Source organism: Colletotrichum higginsianum, chromosome 5 (assembly GCF_001672515.1).
Source record: "Colletotrichum higginsianum IMI 349063 chromosome 5, whole genome shotgun sequence".
NCBI classification, from domain to species: domain Eukaryota; kingdom Fungi; phylum Ascomycota; class Sordariomycetes; order Glomerellales; family Glomerellaceae; genus Colletotrichum; species Colletotrichum higginsianum.
In genome coordinates this window covers 1980729-2001183 of record NC_030958.1, presented here as the reverse complement: position 1 = coordinate 2001183, position 20455 = coordinate 1980729, and the positions used below count along the sequence as shown (strand labels likewise).

Genomic DNA, 20455 nt, shown 5'->3' with positions numbered 1-20455 from the left:
GACGGTCATGTGGCTTTCCTCACGCTTCACCACGAAGCGAGCCACTCACACCAGCCGGCTGCCTCATGACACTTCCTATTTTTGACAGGATGACTTACGGGAAGCGGTCCGTGAGGCGATTCGGCTGAGCCAAGAGGAACATGTTTAGACGAAGTGCGGTTATATCACCTGTCAACCCAGTCAGCTCAATACTGGCATGGAAGTGATGCATTTCCTAAGGTGTGGTCAACAAAATCATGAAGACTTTGCTTTATCCAGTCCCCCCAGCATAAAGGAGACATGGCATGAATACCATAACGTCATGAAATGGCCAGCCACCACCGTCACTGAGTATCTTGGGTGGACGTATCTTGAGCGCCGATTCCACAACGTCCCAACAGTTCCACCGCCACGCTTCAGCTCGGAGACATGAGAAATCCGCCGCGAAGAGAGGCCACCAACTATTCCCCCATCTCCTCGTCAAAACGATCCCATCACCATCTGACTGGCCCAAAGCCAAGCCTCGTTTCTCCACACACACACGCGCGCGCGCGCGCGCGCTCACTCGGAGTTTGCGAAGTGCAAGGTGACAACCAATCTGCCCCTGATGCTTTGACTTTGGAAATTGCACAAATTCATGGGCGAGGGGGTCATGGTGTTTCGAAAGTTCGGATGATGGGCTGTGCTGCCTCACTACTGGAGGGATCAGCCCATCTTGTGACCGAAGTCTCTTTAAGCTCAACACCATCAGTGCCGAATCCTCCAGGGACCCCCCGCCGTCGAAGCGTGGTAAAGAGCCGGAAGAGCGCCTCCCTCCTAGTCGTCGGATGAGGTGACATCGCTGGCCCCTCTTGTTATGTCTTGGATGCTCCGGTAGATCTGGCGTGGCTGATGCTTACAGGGAATGGTGGAGTGATCCCATCTTTACCAAAGACCAAGCCCCGTTCCTGTATCAGATCCATGCGTGAAGTGAGGCTGCGCCCATCTCCATTCTCCATCTCTGCTCTGCCGGCCTTCTTCTCTTCTTCCATTTTCTTCCGAATAGAGATCCCTACTTGTACCTGCCCATGGGAGACAGGGCATCCCCAATCTGTCTTTCCCGTATCCGTACCTGTCGTCCCGAATTGATCCAACGTAATCTTAGAAGAGAGTCGTCCGAACCAGGCCGTCCTTGTGATCACGCCCCCTGATCTACAGCCAGGCCCGAGACGGATTGCCCAATCACGGAGATCTTCGACAGGGTCGATGGAGGCCTGCGGGGTGTTCTTCCTTCAGCCCCTCCCCCTTTGGCCATGTACTGGAGGGCTTCTCTGTGGAGAGACGATGTCATGATTGTGATCAGAGCTGACCCGGCATGGCGATCCCCCTTCCCCCGAGGGAGAAACTCCATGAGCCTATTCGGGTGTCTGCACCGAGTGACGCAGTCCCCCCTGGTCCCCCCATCTGTCTGACCCTTCTGTGAGCGACATCCTCAAGGGGTGAAAAGATTGAAAAGGGCGGTTCACCACCCAGTCTTACACTCTTCCCGTCTCTCTTTCTCTCTTTAGTATCTCCGATACCAATACACTCGCTAATACCTTCAATACTGTCCCGCGCTCTCTACTTTTCTCCTTGCACCCCTCTATCGTTTACTCGTCGACACACTCACTCACTCATTCGAACAAGGAGCACCACTCAGTATGCGCTACTCAACCGTCACACTCCTCGGCCTCGCGGCCGTCAGCTCCGCAACATGGGACGGTCAGTTCAGCTACCCTCCCGGCATTGACCCCATGGGCCTGAGCAACGGCAACGTCGAGTTCAACATCAAGACCTTCGGCCCCCTGACGGGCCCGCCGGCGGGCTGCATCTCCGTCTGGCACCCGCCGCACCCGGACGTCTACATCGACGACTGCAACAGCGACAAGGAGCACGGCTGGCACTGGGTCCACCCAGGCAAGCCCAAGTGGTGGAAGCACCCGGGGAAGGACAAGGACCACAAGAAGCCCAAGAAGCCCGGTCACGACAAGCCCAAGCACCCTGATCAGCCTGACCAGCCGTGCGACAAGTGCGATCAACCCGATCAACCCGATCAACCTGATCAGCCTGATCAGCCCGATCAACCGTACCAGCCCGAGCAGCCTGAGCCCACCACCACCCCAAAATGGAAGTGGACAACCTCAACCATCACCCAGACCGCCATCTCCACCATCTACAGCTGCCCGCCCAGCGTCACCAACTGCCCCGGCAACGGCGGTGGCACTCAGTACGAGACCGTCACCGTCCCGGCCATCGTCACAATCTGCCCCGTCCCCGTCGAGCCCATCCCGGGCCCGACGTCCCCGCCCGCTGCTCCTCCCCCCGCGCCCACGGCACCACCAGCCGAGCCCGTCCCCAGCGCACCCTCCCCTCCCGAGACTCTCTCCTCTGTCGTCATCCCGCCCCCCGTCTCTTCTGGCCCGGCCGAGGTTCCCCCCGTGCCGTCGAGCCCGCCCGAGGCTCCTCCCGTCACGACCACCAGGCCGAGCGTCGGCACCATCACGAGGCCCAACCCGACTGCGACTTCAGGCCGCGCCGTCGTCACCGCCGGCGCCGCCCAGAATGTCCAGCGCGCGGGCGGCGTCGTTGTCGCCGCCGTTGCCGCCGTTGCCGCCTTCATCTAAGAACCATCCCCTCATTCTCTCTGTCTTTTGCTCTTAGACTTGTTGGGTTACGGACCGGATAGATGGGCGCATGCCATGGTTATCAGTGTGTATAGTGCAGGAGACACAACGGCAGATTTGTGGTAATGACTGGGACGCAATGAACGATTTTGGGGGGTTCCTCCGGATGGAGGTGCCCAGTTGATTCTTCGCAAAACTTGGGCGGAGGAAGAATTCGACTCTGGGGCCTGGAAACCAAACTTAATTAGTTAAGGCTAATATAATGGGCTGTGTATCTTTCTATTTCAAAGTGCTTTGCCTCCCTTCAAACCAGGGTCTTGGGACCCAATGATGTGGTATCTCCTCCAAAGGCGAGAGCCCCTTCTTGCACGACAGTGACACACACCATGAATTTTATCCGTCCTCTCTGGTTCTTTCGGATCCGTCGCTGGCATGAGCCCAACGCGCGCTTTGAAGCAGCAGCAGCTGATCGACGGCGGATCTCCAAGTTCTAGGGAGCCCTAGGGCAGATCGGTCAATCTCCCGGCCCATGTTGGCTTCTCCTCAACCGGCCTGCTCCGGTAGTGGGCAACTACGGTCGGGCGATCAAGGCGAATTCCCCATTGCATGATGCTATAGATTGAGTGCACTATGCTTATATTTGCGTACAGACCAAGTCGCGGATGACTCGGGTCTCCACATACGAGTCGTAGCACCTTTGGGGGTAGTGCTTTTTGGTGCCGGGAACCGACAGCACACACGCATCTGACCCACGTAGAACGACTGATGGTGGAAGGGATTTTTAAATCTTGTATCGGGGGCCGTCTCGTGGAATCATCGAAGGTCGGAGGAGGGTGGAATTGGTGGACAGGATCGATTGCCTGGATCAGGGGTATCGAGGATGAAGTTGATGAGTTGTGGACGGAAAAAGATTCCCTCCCGTTTTCGCTCATCGGCAGAGGTTGGACACTACCGTACCACACTCGTGCGGACGGCAGATGTCAGGGTAATACCGGTTCCTGCTTCCAATCTCACGTCAAGTGCTTGTCAGCTGCTTTGCGACGTCCTCCACGCGACGGCTGTCACCCAGAAGATCCCTGGTAACCTCTCGATCGCGTCCTGCTGTACCAAGTACAACCAGCTTCTGGATTTGTCCGTCCTCGCTCATGACCAGTCTGCCTGCCCTGCCGTCGGCCCATTCAATGCTGATCTGCTTGGCTTCGATGTCTGCCGCGGCAATGCTGGTGACCGCCTGCGCCGAGTCCTCATCGGCATCGCTGGTGCCGCGAAGACCGGCAGCCTTCTGCAAGTCACCAATGACTGCGGTCCGGTTGTGAAACCTCACAATTTCTCTCCTCAGTGTCCGGACAAAACGGGATAAGTCCTGGGTCTTTTGTCTTTCGTCGTCAGCTGGCTTCGGTGCCGGAAGGTGACGCGCGGCAAGTGCTGCCAGCGGAATGCACGGAGGAACGGTGTGTCGATGGACTCGTAGGTGGCGGGACTCCTTGTATGGCCGATTGAGCATAACGTAGTATGGTCTGCGGAATATGGCGCCGGACATGATTTCGATACGGATGCCGAGGACGTGACCGCGGTCAACGGCATTGGGGTCGGGGTCTTGGACCCTAAAGGTCGTCACTGTCGCGCAGGTGCGGTAGAGACATTGTTGGTCGTGCGCTTCCTGGGCTTTGGATCGAGACAGGACCTGGTCGCGGACCGGTTTCGACTCGAAGGGGAGCGCGGACGCACTGCGTGTCTGATTGTCTTCTTGGAGGGCTGTACGCGTTGACTCTGATGAGATGAGAGCCGTGGCCTGCACTTTCAACTCCTTTTTCAAAGAGGCGACTGGGAGCATCCACGGTAAGCAAGCATCCACATAGGGTTGGACTGGCTGGCCGCCTACCTTTGGCTCTGAGATCGTTGATCTCCTGGCTGAGGGCCTCGGTGGCAGCATCTTGCGATTCAGCCGACATGACGCAGGTGGTATGTAACAGAAAAACGAGACCGCAGATCTGGGGCGGAAGCAAGGGAACTGTTGTGGCCAGCGATGACGTGATCTGGGTGCTTCGACGCGAGTGACGCGTCTCGATATAGTTGACAATCGCTGCCAGCCAACTTAGCAACGCAGCGCAGCGCAAACACGGTCAGCCACTAGCCGCCACTGGTCAGTCAACAGTCCAGCGCGGAATGAGACTCCTGCGGGGAAGCTTATCTAATCACTTATCTTGTCAACCACGAAGCTTCCGAATCCAGTATGGCGCCAGGGGTCCCAGGCAGCCGGCGGCTTTGCTTGAGTGGGGCATCTATCTGTCTAGACCTGGATAAGCTTCTTTGCATCTTCTCCCGTCTCTCCTTCGTCCGCCGCAAGTTGGTGTCGTCGCAAACAAGAAACATCCTTTTTCGTTGTCTTGAGGTGCTTCGGTAAAAAAAAGTCGCAACGTCTCAGTCCGTTTTGGACTCGATTCTTTTCCCCCTTGTAAAGCCTCGTTCTTACTCCTTCTTACCGTCATTTATTTTGGACCCCGCAACGGCCAATCGACCACATTTCGTTCCCTTTCTTTGCCACCCGTGTTTCCCAAAGAAGTGTCAAAGGCCACGGTTGCGCTTTCACTCGTCCTGCCAGCATCGCCCTTCGCCTCCCGTCCTTCCTTCACCCAACCCAACTGCGCAGGAAACAACCGAACTTTCGGTCATCTGGGTGCCTAGCGCCTCTTTACCTGTCATTGCGCCGGTCTTAGCTGTGTTGAAGACACTGTCGCCTTGACTCGCAGGGACGCTCGCTCCACCCCGCCCTCGACCTTATCGCGTCCTCTCTGGACAAAGAAACTTCTCTTTTCTCACAACACCCGACTTGTCGCGTAAAGTCTCCCGACATATACGTCTACTCTTTGAATATCACTGTTCGCGCTCGATACTTTTGCTTCCTGCGACGACTAAACGCTGCGCCGCAAGTTCCAATCCCAACAACCCTTCATAGCAACCCAAGCCCAAATGAGCGTCCGAACACGCCGAAACAAATCCGTGAAGCGAAAAGCTTTGGCCGATCTAGCTGTAGACACAGGCAGCACAAACGGCCACGCCAACGGCGTGATGAACCAGAACAACGTTGAATATCGGCGGAAGGCGACAGCTCCCGGCTCCGACACCGTCACCGCGAACCTCATGTCGCGCGAATCTTTCACCCTTGACGACCCCGTGCCCAAGACCCCTATCGCCAACAACCATGGTTTCTTCGAGTTACCGGTGCAAGACCAGAGGAACTTCCTCCTGTTGGTGCTCCTATACTTCCTGCAAGGCGTGCCCATGGGTCTGGCGGGCGGCTCTGTGCCCTTCCTCATGAAGGACCACATGTCGTACAGCGAGATTGGAATCTTCAGCTTGGCTTCATATCCCTACTCCTTGAAGCTTCTCTGGAGTCCGATTGTGGATGCTGTCTGGAGCCCCAAGGTCGGCCGCAGAAAGAGCTGGATTCTTCCTATCCAGCTGCTTTCCGGATTTGGTATGCTATGGCTTGGATCGACCGTGGAGAACATGATGGCCAACACCGGCAAGCCCGGCGGTCCTACCGTATGGAACTTCACCGGCTGGTGGTTCTTCTTGGTGTTCATGTGCGCCACCCAGGATATTGCTGTAGACGGCTGGGCCTTGACCCTCCTGACTCCCGGAAACGTTTCCTACGCGTCCACCGCGCAGACGGTCGGCCTTACTGCCGGCCACTTCTTGTCTTACACTGTTTTCTTGGCATTCAACTCCAAGGATTTTGCGAACCGCTACTTCCGCAGCTCCCCGTTGGACCAAGGTCTGATGTCTCTCGGCGGGTATCTCACTTTCTGGGGCTGGGCCTACATTGCCATCACCATCGGACTGTCTCTCTTCAAACGTGAGGAGAAGACCAAGAACGAGGATGGCATCTGGGACGTGTACAAGATTATGTGGGGTGTGCTCAAGTTGAAGAACATTCAGACCATCATCATCGTCCACCTCATTGCCAAGATCGGCTTCCAGGCCAACGACGCCGTCACGAACCTCAAGCTAATCGATAAGGGTTTCGGTCAGGAGAACATGGCTTTGACGGTTCTCATTGACTTCCCCTTCGAAATCGCGCTCGGCTACTATGCCGGCAAGTGGTCACAAGAGTACACCCCAATGCGCTTGTGGTGTTGGGGTTTCATGGGCCGTCTCGTCGCTGCCCTCATTGCCCAGTTCACGGTCACCATCTTTCCGGCAGGCGGCGTAACTTCTTGGTACATGCTGGTGGTAATTGGCGAGCACGTCTTCTCGACCTTCACCAACACCATCATGTTCGTCGCCGTCTCGGCTTTCCACGCTAGAATCGCAGACCCCGTCATCGGCGGCACCTACATGACTCTGTTGGCCACGTAAGTTGTTGACCTTTGGCTTCATCCGAAGTACCCGTGCTAACTGATCCTCAGCGTTTGCAACCTCGGTGGCACGTTCCCGCGCTTTTTCGTTCTGCGTCTCGTCGACTATTTCACCGTCGCAACCTGCCACCCCGGCAACCCCGCGGACCTGGGCGCTCTTAAGGGCTCAATTGTCACTGAGCCTTTCTCATGCTCCTTGCAGCCCGACAAGGAGAGGTGCGTTGCCGGCGGCGGCACGTGTGAAATGGTGCGCGACGGATACTACTTTGTCAACATCATTTGCGTCATCTTCGGTGTCGTCACATTCATGCTGTACATTCGACCCAGAGTTTTACATCTGCAGTCGCTGCCCATGCGAGCATGGCGTTTATCGCCGTCCAAGTAAATTGCGTGCAGACTGTGCATTAGAAAAGAAGGACCTTTATACATTGTTATTATTTTCATCACGTAGCGAATGGTTTGGAGACGTGCAGAGACACAAAAAAGGTGTATTTTTGATACTTTTCATTACCATGTATGCGCGCTATGCCATTATGTATCTAGTGACGCTCGCCAGCCTACCAAAAAGAAAACAGAAGTTCTATCCGAGAACACACACAATCTCTCCCGTTCGGCCGAAACACTACTTCTGCAAGGACTGGATATGCTGCGAATGTAGGTCCTCCACGGCGGGGATGATCAAGCTTTCAATCTCCACCTCGGGGTCGCTCTCCGGCAGCGCGTTGGGGTCCAGCGGCTTGTCCTCCCATGACGCCTCGGACCCGTCGCCGCCGGCGGATCTCTCCCGCTGGGCGCTCGGCACGCGGACCCACCGGTCGGCCTGGCCCGGCGCGACGAAGACGACCTCCCACTTGCGCGTGGACAACAGGTTGCCGATGACGAGGTGGTGCTGGTAGCGCTCGAGTGAGTATTTGGCCTTGTGCACAAGGATGGCCGGGTCTGTCTCGAGCTTGAAGCTGACGACCATGCCCTGAGGCGCCCAACCGTCGACGAGGTTCTGGAGGAACTTGGGTACGGGGTCGAGGTCGACGATGAGGCGCTTAGAGCGGGGCACCTTGGGGGACGAGTCGAAGTTGTCAAACGTCTCCTCGTCCTCGGGGCTGGCACCGTTGCCGTTGCCGTCTCCGTTGCTCCTAGCGGGGGTCCTGGCGGGGGTGGGCGCGGCGGCCGGGGCTCCGGAGCCAAACGAGTCCGTGGCGTTGGTGGACTGGATCTTGTGCTCGGCCATGCGGTCTTGGGGGAGGAAGAAGTCGGAGACGGCGGCGGCGAGGTAGAGCAGGGCCGAGGGGCCGAGGGGCCTCAGCAGGCCGGCGATGGCGCGCAGCTCAAAGAGGTAGTCGGTGATTGTCGTGAAGGGGAGCATCAGCAGCATGTTGTTGCGCTTGGCAGCGGTGTACTTGCGCAGGACGGCGCGCATGCGCTCCTGGTGGCCTGGGTTCGCGACGACGGTGCCGTCGTGGCCCTCGGCGAGGAAGTCGAGGAAGCAGTCGGTGGCGTGGGAGTAGTGGCGCGAGTAGGGCTGCAGGGAGAACTGGCGGTGCAAGAAGATGACGGCGTAGCCGGCCTCGAGGAAGTACTCGGACGAGGTGGCGCCGCGGGTTCCCGCGGAGAAATTGTCGATGAAGCGGACCGTCTGCTTCTCAAGGGGCACAGTCGTGCCGCCCGAGGTGACGAGGACGATGCGCCGGGAGGAGGCGGCGTGGTGGTTTATGAAGGAACGCGCGGCCGAGACGTGGGACTCAAGGTTCTTGGGTGGAGGCTGGGACGAGAAGTAGGCGTCCTCCTGGCGCTCGGCGGTTTCTGTTGGGACCGACATCTTGTGGCCGAGGTGGGAGAAGAAGACAGATCGGCAAAGGGATTTTTTTTTATTTGGCGGCCAAAGAGCTCTGCTCACAATGTGCTAAAGTGAGCGGTGATTTGGGAGAGAGGGCTGGTTGATATCAATTGCCAGGGAGGATGTACTGATAAGGGTCGTAATGAGTCAGATCTGAGGGGGCTCGTCAGCCAACTCATACGGGAATGAAGAACAAAAGGATCGGATATATCTCCGAAAGGTTCCCTCGCAACCGCTTAGAATGGCAAGTGTAAAAGGATTGTAAGCAGTGTGGTTCCCGTCACCTCACTCAGCGCAACCCCTTCCGCCAGACCTCGGTCCTCTGACAGAAACCTCCCTCATATGACGTGGCTTACATGTCACTCACCGTGTAGGTTTTAAGCGATCTTTGAGCTCTCCCAGTAAAGAATACTGCAAATCTGACAGCGCGAGTAGTAACGAGTGCTCATGCAGCGTCTCACGGCGAACCACAACTTGAACAAGCTGGACCGATTCGAGACGAGACGGATGCTCTGTCGACAAAGCAAGAGGGAAAAGGTGACGAGGGTTTTAAACCGTCGTTTCCAGCGGCCGGTTCGGTTCCTCCGCACGGGCCGAAGGAGGCCCGTGCACCACCGACCCGCACCTCCGGGATGGAATCTGCTGCGGATTTCTGGGAACGTATTTGCTTCGGCGCCTCGCGACGACGTCCCGTCGGCGGCCGCATCGCTTAATGCCGCGAAACATATTTCCGCATCTGTACACAAGACCCCCGCACATCTGTGATGTCCTACATGACACCGATAGCCGCTCTTCAGGTTCCAACCTCGGCAATTCAGGACCGGTACAGCAACAACAACAACAACAACGACGACGACGACGACGACGACGACGACGGTGAAGACAAACAATAGGTTTGATAGTGAAGTATTGCAATTTATTTTCTTTTCTCTATCCGAGGTGTCTACGTAAATACGTTATCCGTGTGCCCATGTTCAAGTATTCCATTAAAACCTTCTTCGTGACGCCGTCGCCCTATTCCCCTCACTCGACCTTCCATTAGAAAATTCCCCAAATATTCTTCCCAACGCAGACAGCCTTGGCAGCCATCATGGCGGCGAGGGCCAGCATGTACACGAGGCCGGTGAAGACGATGAGACCCCAATACCTCCCGCCCGTCGCCGTGACAATCTCGCCGCCGATAGGGATGCCGATGAGGCACGCGATCGACACGACGGTGTACGTCGTCGAGTAGTACCGTCCATAGGACTGTGTCTTGCACAGCCGGCCGACGCAAACGGGGCTGATGCTGATGTTGTTCCCGCTCGCGAACCCGAACAGAACGGCAAACACGACGATGCCCGCCGTCGTCGAGCCCGCCGGCAGCCAGATGGCCAGACACGCGACGATGGAGAGCAGGGTGGCGACCATATTGCTGTTGAAGGGCCCCGCCTTGTCGGCCCACCAGCCGGGCAGGGCTCTGCCGAAGACGCTCCCGGCGTTGAGGATGGGCAGGATGGAAAAGGCAAAGGACTCGCTGAAGCCCTCGCTGAGCATGTAGCTCGAGATGTACGTCAACGGGATGAAGAGGGCGAACTCCATGAGGAAGATGCCGGCCGTCGTGAGGCTGAAGGCGGCGCTGCGGAAGATGCGCGGGTCCGGGTGGGGGCTCGCGTTGCGCGCGGGCGGCAGGCGCGAGCGGATGAGGAAGTTGGAGGCGCCGCAGAGGAGCAGGCAGATGAAGCCGACGGCGCGGATGGTCCAGCCCCAGCCGATCCGCGGGAAGAGCGACTGCATCATGAGCGGGAACACGATACCGCCGATGGAGCCGCCCGTCGAGGCCATGCCCGTCGCAAACCCGCGCCGGCGCTTGAACCAGTGGCCGACGGCGGCGATGGAGGGCGTGAAGACGAGGGAGCTGCCGAGGCCGCAGAGGATGCCGAAGGCGAGCATGAAATGCCAGTACACTGAAGCGGAGGCAGTTGTCAGTTATTGTGGGGGGGGGGGGGGGGGGGGGGGCGACAAAAGGAAAGGAGGATAACTCACACGTGCAGATGCTCAGCAGCATGACGCCGAGGACGAGACAAACCGTCCCGGACAGCACGAGCCAGCGCGGGCCGTACTGGTCGAACACGGGACCGATGTAGATGCCCCCGAAGAAGCACAGGAAGGTGTAGACGGAAAAGATCCAGCCGATGGTCCCCTCGGTGTACCCCTCGAGCTGGTGCGTCGCGACGTACGTCTGGAAGATGGCCAGGCTGTTCATGATGCCCAGCGCCGAGAACAGCGCGAGCCACGAGCCGAGGACGACGGACCACGCGCGGAGCCCGCCCTCGGGGTACGTCTCCTCCTCGGCGGCCGTGTCGGCGCGGCCGAGGTGGTCGCCGTCGCCGCCTTCCTTGTTGTAGGGTTCCTGTTGGTAGAGGCGGTCCTGGCCGTAGGCGTCGCCGCCGGCGCCGGCGACGGCGTTAGAGACGGAGGGGATCAGGTCGTTGCCCACGGCGGCGGCGGCGCCGTCGCGGGCCGCGCTCTCGGTCTTGCTCGGGAGCGGGAAGTCATAGTTGCTGTAGTCGGGTTCCGGCGCTAGGTAGCCGTCGTGGCGCGGCGTGTTCTTTTCCGGATCCATCAGGGTAGGTGGGTGGGCGATGATGACTCGTGCTAGCCGCCCTGCCTTGGGGGGAGTGTTCTTGTTGTCGGAAGCCAGTCCGTCTTGCCTTCTCTTTAGGTTTTGCCGCGGTTTCTCCTCTTCCTGTCCGTTGACACGCCTTCTTCTCGTGTCCTGCTCTCTCTCACCCAACTCGGTCTCTTGCTCGCCCTCCTCTCACTCCCGCCGACGCTTTCTCAAGGTTGAGGGATGTAGCACAGTCGTTGAAACAAGGTTGTCGTAAGATCTGTCCCTTACAGAACAGAATCAAGGTTCGGAGTGGACGTAGACTAATACATTCATCCAAGAATTCCTCCCCACGTAGTCCTGTGCACAGAAGCGGCTGAGCGAACCTACTTGTAGTTTTCCGTTCCTCCTTTAGAATTTCCTAGTCTTTCTCGGCTAGAATAGCCTGGCTAAGAAGCAAGAGGAGGGATTAGGGGGGGTGGGCTGAACTGGAAGGCAAGGTGTGGTGGGTTGGGCGAGCTTAATGCAATTATCCGGTCATTCATTCAGTCTTCAGTCATAACTACGCAACCGTTACAAGGAGAGACGGGCGACATGCAACAGAAACAAGAGAACGACACTGAAAGTACTAGCTATTGGGGTACAGGCAAAGGGAAGGGAAAGGGGCAAGGAGACAAGGCGGCTAAGGACAAGAAGGGGAGAAAACTTTTTTCCCTCGTACCCCCCGGGTTGTGTTGGATCGGGTGCCGACGCTCGGAAACGGGCAACCGACAACCGTTGTGTGAATAAGGTAGGTTCCAGCTCCTTCGTTAGCCGGGGTCGGGGCTGGTCTCAGCGGGCTGGGTCCGTCCGGCTTGGTTGGACTCTTCGGCTCGCGCTTCCTCGAGAGTCAAGAGTCAAGAGTTTCGATATGTGGGTCAGCCAGACACAAGTTGATTTGCTACATCTCCGCACCGCCTTTATGCCGAGATGCCTTTCAGGCATCTTCAATGTGCCTCTCTCTCTCAACTTGCTTCATACAGTTAGGCCATCGACAGCCATCGCGGGAGTAGACAGACCCGTCGCCACATGCGTGTGGTGTGGTCGATCAGCAAAGTGTGCCGGTCGAGAGAGCGCGAAAACGCGAACGGCTCAAGACGGGGTAGGGTTGTCGATGGGTTGGGGGAGAGAGCGAGAGAGAGCGAGAGTGAGAGCTCGTGATGGAACCGACCAATGGCGTGTTTCAATTAGTCGTTAGTTTGCTTCAACCATGACCAACCCGGGGTCCAGGGCACACCCGGCACATGACATTATCCAGTGCTCAGTCGAGGCGCATACTGCAGGAATGCCCAACAGCAACCACAATCATACTCCCGTAGCTGTATGCAATTATCGCGACATCTCAGCACCGCACCCCCCCATCCATCTGCTGACATATGGCGGAGCACGCGGTGATACACACCATCACGCACGTCAAACACCATGATGACCATGTTGACTAATTGGTTTGCGCGCCCTTCTTGTACACTGGCCATTCCCCAGGATTTATAACGTAGGCGATCGAGATAGAATTGACACCCTGATACCGCACATCCTATCCCTTCGGATTACTCCCACACATGACATGGCAGTGTTGATATATCAGCAAGTGGCGGCTGTAACGTCTAGGAGAGGGGAGGGATCTTGGCTGACGCATAAGTCGAGGGGTGGAAAAAATTCCTGACAAAACAACGACACAGTCTGTCAGCGGCGTTCGGCCGGTAGCGGAATGTCAAGCTCGGCTTCCTCCAGTGGCCATTCCCCGCTCGCCGCAGAGCGCCGAAGGTTTTTTCCACCCATTCGAGAAAAAAACGCCGGCTCCGGCCGCTCATCAGCCTTCGACACTCATCCCCATAAACCTGGTTGCCGCACTTTACCCGACAGGCAAGGGCTCTCTGCCGCAGTTTACGTAATTCAAGGCATGAGCCTTCAGGAAGTCCGTGCTTTGTCTTCTCCACAGGAAGCGGCCGGGGAACACCCCTGCCAAGCCCATCGCTCTGATGAGAAAGTCGAACAGCATCTGCTGAATCCATAATCCGCTCTGAGCGTCTCGACGCCTTCAATTGAAGGGAGAGAAGCCTGCCTTGCCAGCCACGCCATCAAAGACGGAGTTTCCGCCGCCCATGTTCTTCCGCCGCCCACCTACCCCTCGGTCTCTAAGGTCTCTCCTCTTACTGCCCTTTTCGATCTAGACCTCATCGTGTTCGGCGCAAACCAGCTCTAGCGCCAACGTCCCACGTCACCATCTCACCGCACAGCGGGAAACAACCAAAAGGGGGGGAACCCCTCCCCCCGCCAAAGCAGCACACAGCGCCCTCGGCCGAACGTCGCTGCGCATGGCTTATGAACTCTCCCAAGGTCGCCCTCCCCTCCCTCCCCAATCTTATTCTCTCTTTTTGAAGTCGTCTTGATACATCCCCGTGCTATCGGAACCGACTCGGCCGGACGGTGCAAAGAGACTCGTCCTAGGATGCCACAACCTGCCAAATGACCATCCAAGATTGATCCATGCCCCTCCCCCATAAGCGGCAAGCTGACCATTCTTGGCCTTTTCCCAGACCTGGCAAAAGCCGTATTCAAGATCTCTCGCTGTGCAAACCTCGGACACGTTTTGTTCTATGCTGAGGGAACGCTACCAAAACAATCCCCCCGAATAGTTCAAATGTGCCCTGTCCTTTGTCCTCGATCCCCTCCCCCTGGTGAACATGGCAATTGCACCTCTCGGCCCGAACCCCTGCCGACGTCTTACCGCTGTCCTACCGCGCCGTCCATCGGGCACGCCCCATCATAGGGCTGGCTGGCTGCACATGCAATGTAGTAGTACTCAAGTAGCTGATAACAGCCACGCTTGCACATATTTTATTTTTGCTTGTGTTTACCCATCATCTTGGAACCTCCCCCCTCCCCACCAATCCCCCTCCCTGTGCCTGTCGACCGGCGGAACCCGTTCCGCACGGTCCCTTAATGGGCTCATGCGCACGCTTGGAGGGAGGAGAACCGCTGAAGTAGCGGTACGAAACGGTGCTGTGCGTCGCCTGTCAGCCGTGTGTTGCTGAGACTGTCATCTCTTCCCTCGCAACGCTGTGGCGACGTTTCGCCCTCACGGCGACAATGGCTGCGAAGGGCCTAACGACCTTCGGGGCTGTCTCCGATCGGTCATTTCTCGCTCCTCACTCGATCCTCCCTGGCTGTCCCTCCCAGCTGAGTGCCTGTGATGTGGGATGATGCTAAGAACACACTGTCGATGATGAAATTGAAGCTTTTGGGGGGTTGACCGACGCCTCCATCGTGGTCATGCTTGCGTAAACGTTCAATCTTTTTTGGGCGTGTCGCCAGTGCAAAGCTGTTTCGGTCGAATGATCGCATTTTGTTAGAGACCGAGACATCTCTTCTGACCCCCTTCTCTCGCCACAAGTTTGCAGCTGCTTGGTCAGGACAACATAATGATACCCCATGTTTTACGGCTGTACGCCACACATGGTTGCTCCTCGCCTTCACGCGCGGCGAGTCTGTTGCGAGGACATACACTGACGCTCCTTTCGTCAAACAACTCTATCGCCTCTTTTTGATAGCTCCAAGCCAAGGTCCGTCGGGCGATGTCGCCTTCGGCGCGAAGCTGTCCAGATCGGCATGGATCTGTTGGACCGAGTTTTAGTTGTGACGGTCACCGGACCGCTTGCGTAAAGAACATGGCCAAATATTGCTCGTTGGGAAAGTGAAGAACAAAATCTTGGCTTTCAGGAAGCCGACTCCGATTTCATAAGGAATCCCCACGCCCATTCACGACCCAGTAGTTTCCCAATCCCGCCGCCTGCTTCGCCGTCGTGGTCTGTACGCGCAGAATTCACGGATCAACTGGTCAGGCCCTCGTGCCATGTTGAGTCTGACCGACCGCTGCCCTTTGTGAACCTCGTTCGCTCGTGGATGTCATACAAGAATGCGCCAACCTCCCAGGGCAGTCAGTACGCGCGCGTCAGTTCGGTCTCGTCATGTCATCATTAAGTAGCCGCTTGAGAAAAGCCCCCGGCTCTTGGGGCCGTCCGCCGTCCATCTCTGTGTGTGCCTCCCCGTCCGGCATGCCTTCAAGCTTCACTGTTTCCGCGGAGCCTGGTCGACCGCCTTCGTGTGAGGTGAAGACATCTATGTGATGTCTAATCGTGTCCAGTAAAACAGTCCGGGCCGAGGCGTCGAGTTTAGAAACGGCCGATTTTCTGGTGTCTTGCTGTCAGTCTAAAAAGCCCTGAGAGGGTTTGGGGGCTAGGTCAAATTACAAAAGCTCAAGAAGAGACGATATGTCGTCCAGGGGCATGGGTGGGAGGTGCGTGTCGACACTTGATTCCCCTGAGGCAGAAGGCGTCTGGTCCGACTGGGCGGAGGACAGTTGCATCAACAAGTCGGCGTTCTTGATGAACTTGACGAGGTCTTCAAGATCCGTTTCAATATTGGCGGTGCGCATGCGGCGGATGATTTCGACAGATTCGCCCTCAGAGCGCATCGACAGCAGGCGGAAGAGTTCTTCAAATAGGGTGACGCGACGCTGCAGTTCCTCGTGCTTGGTTTTGAGGGCGGCAAACCGAGTGACGTCTGGGCCGGCATCGTACTCACACCTAGTACGGCCCATGCCGGCGCACAAGGAGCACACGGGACGCTGGCCATCGCACTTTGATTTCCTCCGACGACACGAAGTGCAAGCAATCTTTGTCTGGGGACGGCGTCTAGGCGCATTCGAGGCGGTTCCGGTGGCGGATTGCGGGGTCGACTCCCGTTCTGATGAGGCGCTGCTGGCTGCTGTTGGGCCTGCGGGTAGAATCTCTCGCTGAGGTTTCATCGTGACCTTGAGCGCAGGAAGACCACGGGCAGGCCTGGTAGGCGACCAGGATCGCCAAGGACTGGTGATAGGAGGCGCAGACGTGTAGTAGCCGGGACGGCGTGATCAGCGCGCTCGCCGACAGTAATTGGAACGGGCGCGCGGGTGGACGAATCGAGAGAGAGGGAGGGCAGAACCAGAGCCGGAGTCAGAGCCAGAGCGGGCCGCAACCACAAGAGCAGCAGATCCGCCCGCTTCGCTTGGATTGTCTCGATTGTCTACAACGGAGCGCCTCATACTACCGACCTGTCGGCCATGACGTTTTTTTCTCTCTTCTTCTTCTGCTTTTTTTTGTGTGCCGGGGTGGTTCCCGAGTTTCGAGGTTTTTGCTTTAAAAACTGTCCCGTCGTGTCGGTTTTGTCGATTCGGTCCTGAAGACGTTGAGATGCTGCCGCATGTGGTGGTCGCAGATGGAACTACTTTGGGGGCCTGTGAGGTAAGGGTATGACGAAATGGACCATAAGGCCGCCCCAGCGATGGCTGCTGCGCTTTCTTAGGCCAGACTCCTGCGCGCTCAGGTGCAGCAGTCGCTGGGTGGTGCTGGAGCTGGTGTTGGCGCTGGCGCTGGGCTGAGGGGAGCTCGGATTGTTCCGGCGCCGTCGTAATGCTCACACAGCGGGCCCTCTGACGAGAATAAGAAAACCAGAACTAAGCAACAAACCCCAAGAAAGGGAAAAAAAAAAAAAAAGGGAAAAGGCCCTCACGATGCCAAAAGAAAATAACAAAACAAAAAATACCGATCAAGGCTTAAAGTTAAGCCTTACAAAGTTGTCCAAACCCCATGGACTCGTCTGGCCGTGGCCAGGCCAGCCCATCTGCTGGGAACATGTAGCTATGGCATCCGTTCAGCTACGGCAAGGCAAGGATGCCGCAGCAAGCCAGCTGGACGCCGCCATGCCTATCGAAACTTTGCTGGCACATCGGGGCACCCTCTGCCTGTTGATGTCAGAGGCCCCCCCTCCCTAGCGCTTGGTTGCTCGCGACCTTTTCTCGTAATCCCCTCTGGCTGCAGAAACCTGACGAGGTACACGCGAGGGGAAGGACGAGGGCCTGTGATTTTCCGAAGAAGGGAGGGGGAGGGGGAGGACTGATGATAATGATGATGGAGATGATATAGTGAAGATGATACTACGACATGCTTTGAGTCGGCTGCCGAGTCACCGAAGATGGGATGCATGCAATGCATCCGTCCGTACCTGCACGCTGTAGCCTGTAGGAATGCCCTGCCAGATCCTGGTGGTGGATGTGATGCGCTGCTTGCCAGGCTTAGCAAAAGGCTACAGTGCTCCGTCTCACTAGCTGTTGATTTGTTGGAGACTCTCCCGAGAAACAACAGGCCAATAACGGGCCTATCTGTCTTTCGACGCCCCACTGCAGCGTCCTGTCCGCGGCCGACGGATACGACCTGCTTCCACGACGACAGTCAGCCAGACTTAACCAGCCGAAGGTCCGTCATCCAAGCGAAGTCTCTCGACGATGCTGCAGGTGGAGAAACTGTTTGTGAAATAGACGGATACGGCAGACAGGCGGGGCCGTGGAGGGAAAGGAGGAGGAGAGAGAACAAAACTCAGTCGACTGGGCACGTCGAGTCCAGACGAGGCGGCTTAATGCTGACTGACATCTTACAGTAGACGTCATCCGCATCCGCAAGTCTTTCGGTGACGACATGTCTGACTCTGAACATACCGCTGGCCTCGTTTTGATGCTCTCCGGTGTCCCGAACGCCCTCCTCTCAGCACCGCTCCAAAGCAATGTGGTATCGGACGTCGCTTCCGTGTCTAACTTCATGCCGACGGCGGCAGCATCGCGGGGACTCTATGCCCGGTGTGGCCGACACTGCTGGCTGTTCTCGCAATGTAACCCTGGATCATCTCGCAATCGCAGCTGCCATGCTCGAGAATCTGATTCCTAAGCGTGAGCACCTCGTTCTTGAGCGCCGCCACGCAAGCGTCTAGGTACACGCGTTCCTGTGTGACCTGTTTTTCCTTGTTGGATAGGTCCATCTCATATTGCTTTGTCTTCTCGCGGCAGCGCTTGGCGGCCGCTCGATTCTTGACGCGATATGTCTTCTTCCTTTCCGGGCCTCGCAGTGCCCGAGAGGTATCGCTGTCTTCGCCCTCGTTGTCGCCTTCGACCCACCCCGCGTCTTCGTCATACGAAATCGGAGTGACGGGAGAGGGTTCGCTGCCTGCTTCAACGCGTGACCTCTTGGTGCGATGCTGTGCCTTCGGTGGACGATGTGGCCCCGGTAGTTCTTTTGCCGACATCGTTACTTTCTTCTTCGTTGTGGCGGTCCTAGAGTCTGGCTCTGGTCTGCTTGGACCACTGGTGGCAGGCTGCCAGGCTGCATCTACGGCAAGGGGGGAGGCAGCCGGTGTTGGCCATTGCGGAGGCTGGCTGAAGACGGCCGATCGCGGTTGCTGGAGATTTTGCTGAAGCTCTTGGTACGAGGACCAGTCGTCGGACCGCGGCGCCCAGCCAACAACCGAGTAACCCGGCGTCGTCGTTATGGTCGTCTCCGACGACTGATGGCTCTGTCGTTCCCCTTCCCAATGAACCGAATCCATCGGTCCTACAGGGTTGCCGGGAGAGAACGCTGGCTCAAAAATTTGAAAATCGTGCCCTGGCCACTGCTGACAGAGATGGTAGTCGTTGGCGGGCGACAAGAAGGGCGTCTGCTCCGGCAGTGATATGTCATAAAGAGACAGGGACATGTGTCGTGCCTCGACCAGCGGGGCTGGGCCGGGATAGCCTGACTGAGCCATTTGATTCCTGACGGATGGATGTTAGCTGACTTGCGTTATTGGGCTGAACCGCGGCCGTAGGTGAGAGTCGTACAAATATGGGATGGCAGACTCCAGGAGCGGGCCGCCCAGAATGTGATTTCGGGTTGGTGCTGCGGAAACAAACTCAAAATCAGGGTCCTCGCAGGAGCTATATTGGCTTCCTGGCAGACAGGCTTGACTACTAAGAAGTGATGATGATGGGTCAGGATGGATGCGACGTGGTGGATGGGATGGAGATCGTGTTCGGCCAGAGAGCATGAGTCCGGTCCAATTGTTCTCGTACGGGCATAAGTCCGAAGTTAAACACTGTAGAAGTTTGCGGACAGCAAAGAAACCAGGGTTTAACAGGCGATAACGAAGAACTGGGGGGCGGGCGAGGGCATATTTGTCCAGACCCTGGTGGTTGTTAGGAAAGGGTATGGGCATGCGAGATGGGCATGATGGGTCGGCTTATCCGCATGGAGAGCAACAGAAGGTGACTGCCCACCCAAGGCGTGACGATAGCACTGGGGGTGACTTTGGTAGATGTTCCAGGCGGCAGATCCAAAATCAAACTTACCATGCTCTAAACGTGTATGAGGCATGCGCGGCCGGCCAGCATATCGTTCAATAGGGCGGGGCGAGGCTCGGTGGTTGTCATGGCTGGAGTATCATGGTCTGGACCAAGACGAGGAGGGGAATCGCACGCGGGCGGGAGCTGGGGAGGGGCGAATCCTATGCAGACATGCAACCGGGCATTTTGCTTTTGCTTCCAGGGGGCGGTGGGTGCCCGAGAAAAACGGGTGCACCGATGAGGCCATGAGGAAACGGCGGAGGGCGGGCGAAGAGATCAGACGGCTAAGGAGCGAGAGGGCGTGGTTACGAGAGATACGGTATGGCATAGGGTCCGAGTAGCCAGTCAACGAGAAAGAATCCGATAGCATGAGACGCCATTCGGCTTAGGAGTCGCAAGGCTAAGGTACTGCAGCTGTACCTCATGCAGGCGTTGTGGGCGGCAGAGAAGGACGAAGAAAACATAGACAAGACCATGACCAGGTCGGATGTCGACTGTTGGCAGGACATGTCTATCCGTCAGTACCTAGACAGGGAAGATTGCCAATCAGCCAGTGGCTGATGCGCTACATGTCGGAATATATTCCGAAAGGGATTGCCCTCGTGATTGGCTGCGGGGATGACTCCGATGGACTGACCTCCCCTTCCCCTCCCCCATCCGTGAATCTACTGGTTTTCTTTTCTTTTTCTTCATGCTCCTCTTCTTCGGCCCTCTTCCTTCATCCCCTCCTCCAGATAATCGCCGATGCAGATACGGATCAGTTGGTTCACCCTTCGCTCATCCTCCTTCCGCACCATGTACACTGCGTTCGAAAGTGACCGTGCA

General features: G+C 57.2%; 9 protein-coding genes across 9 annotated transcripts; 3 read left to right on the top strand and 6 right to left on the bottom strand.

Moving 5' to 3' along the window:
• Window positions 1-1658: 1658 nt before the first annotated feature.
• CH63R_07526 (Beta-endoglucanase) lies at window positions 1659-2621 on the top strand (the record flags this gene model as incomplete). Its single annotated transcript, XM_018302501.1, has 1 exon — window positions 1659-2621. The coding sequence occupies one exon, from the start codon at window positions 1659-1661 to the stop codon at window positions 2619-2621; it is 963 nt and encodes a 320-aa protein (XP_018157279.1).
• Window positions 2622-3636: 1015 nt separating this feature from the next.
• CH63R_07525 (Cenp-O kinetochore centromere component) lies at window positions 3637-4573 on the bottom strand (the record flags this gene model as incomplete). Its single annotated transcript, XM_018302500.1, has 2 exons — window positions 3637-4445; window positions 4504-4573. 2 exons carry the CDS (start codon window positions 4571-4573, stop codon window positions 3637-3639), a joined length of 879 nt encoding a protein of 292 aa, XP_018157278.1.
• Window positions 4574-5591: 1018 nt separating this feature from the next.
• Window positions 5592-7367, top strand: CH63R_07524 (Acetyl-CoA transporter 1; the record flags this gene model as incomplete). The annotated part of the gene is made up of 2 exons (XM_018302499.1): window positions 5592-6979; window positions 7034-7367. The coding sequence occupies 2 exons, from the start codon at window positions 5592-5594 to the stop codon at window positions 7365-7367; spliced, it is 1722 nt and encodes a 573-aa protein (XP_018157277.1).
• Window positions 7368-7604: 237 nt separating this feature from the next.
• On the bottom strand, window positions 7605-8798 carry CH63R_07523 (DNA/pantothenate metabolism flavoprotein; the record flags this gene model as incomplete). Its single annotated transcript, XM_018302498.1, has 1 exon — window positions 7605-8798. One exon carries the CDS (start codon window positions 8796-8798, stop codon window positions 7605-7607), a length of 1194 nt encoding a protein of 397 aa, XP_018157276.1.
• Window positions 8799-8872: 74 nt separating this feature from the next.
• Window positions 8873-9522, bottom strand: CH63R_07522 (uncharacterized protein; the record flags this gene model as incomplete). The annotated part of the gene is made up of 3 exons (XM_018302497.1): window positions 8873-8969; window positions 9184-9328; window positions 9372-9522. The coding sequence occupies 3 exons, from the start codon at window positions 9520-9522 to the stop codon at window positions 8873-8875; spliced, it is 393 nt and encodes a 130-aa protein (XP_018157275.1).
• A 332-nt stretch (window positions 9523-9854) lies between these two features.
• On the bottom strand, window positions 9855-11421 carry CH63R_07521 (major facilitator superfamily transporter; the record flags this gene model as incomplete). Its single annotated transcript, XM_018302496.1, has 2 exons — window positions 9855-10762; window positions 10842-11421. The coding sequence occupies 2 exons, from the start codon at window positions 11419-11421 to the stop codon at window positions 9855-9857; spliced, it is 1488 nt and encodes a 495-aa protein (XP_018157274.1).
• Window positions 11422-11443: 22 nt separating this feature from the next.
• On the top strand, window positions 11444-11802 carry CH63R_07520 (uncharacterized protein; the record flags this gene model as incomplete). Its single annotated transcript, XM_018302495.1, has 2 exons — window positions 11444-11679; window positions 11748-11802. The coding sequence occupies 2 exons, from the start codon at window positions 11444-11446 to the stop codon at window positions 11800-11802; spliced, it is 291 nt and encodes a 96-aa protein (XP_018157273.1).
• A 3595-nt stretch (window positions 11803-15397) lies between these two features.
• Window positions 15398-16252, bottom strand: CH63R_07519 (C6 transcription factor; the record flags this gene model as incomplete). The annotated part of the gene is made up of 2 exons (XM_018302494.1): window positions 15398-15635; window positions 15696-16252. 2 exons carry the CDS (start codon window positions 16250-16252, stop codon window positions 15398-15400), a joined length of 795 nt encoding a protein of 264 aa, XP_018157272.1.
• A 1823-nt stretch (window positions 16253-18075) lies between these two features.
• Window positions 18076-19005, bottom strand: CH63R_07518 (basic region leucine zipper; the record flags this gene model as incomplete). The annotated part of the gene is made up of 1 exon (XM_018302493.1): window positions 18076-19005. One exon carries the CDS (start codon window positions 19003-19005, stop codon window positions 18076-18078), a length of 930 nt encoding a protein of 309 aa, XP_018157271.1.
• Between the last annotated feature and the right edge of the window lie 1450 nt (window positions 19006-20455).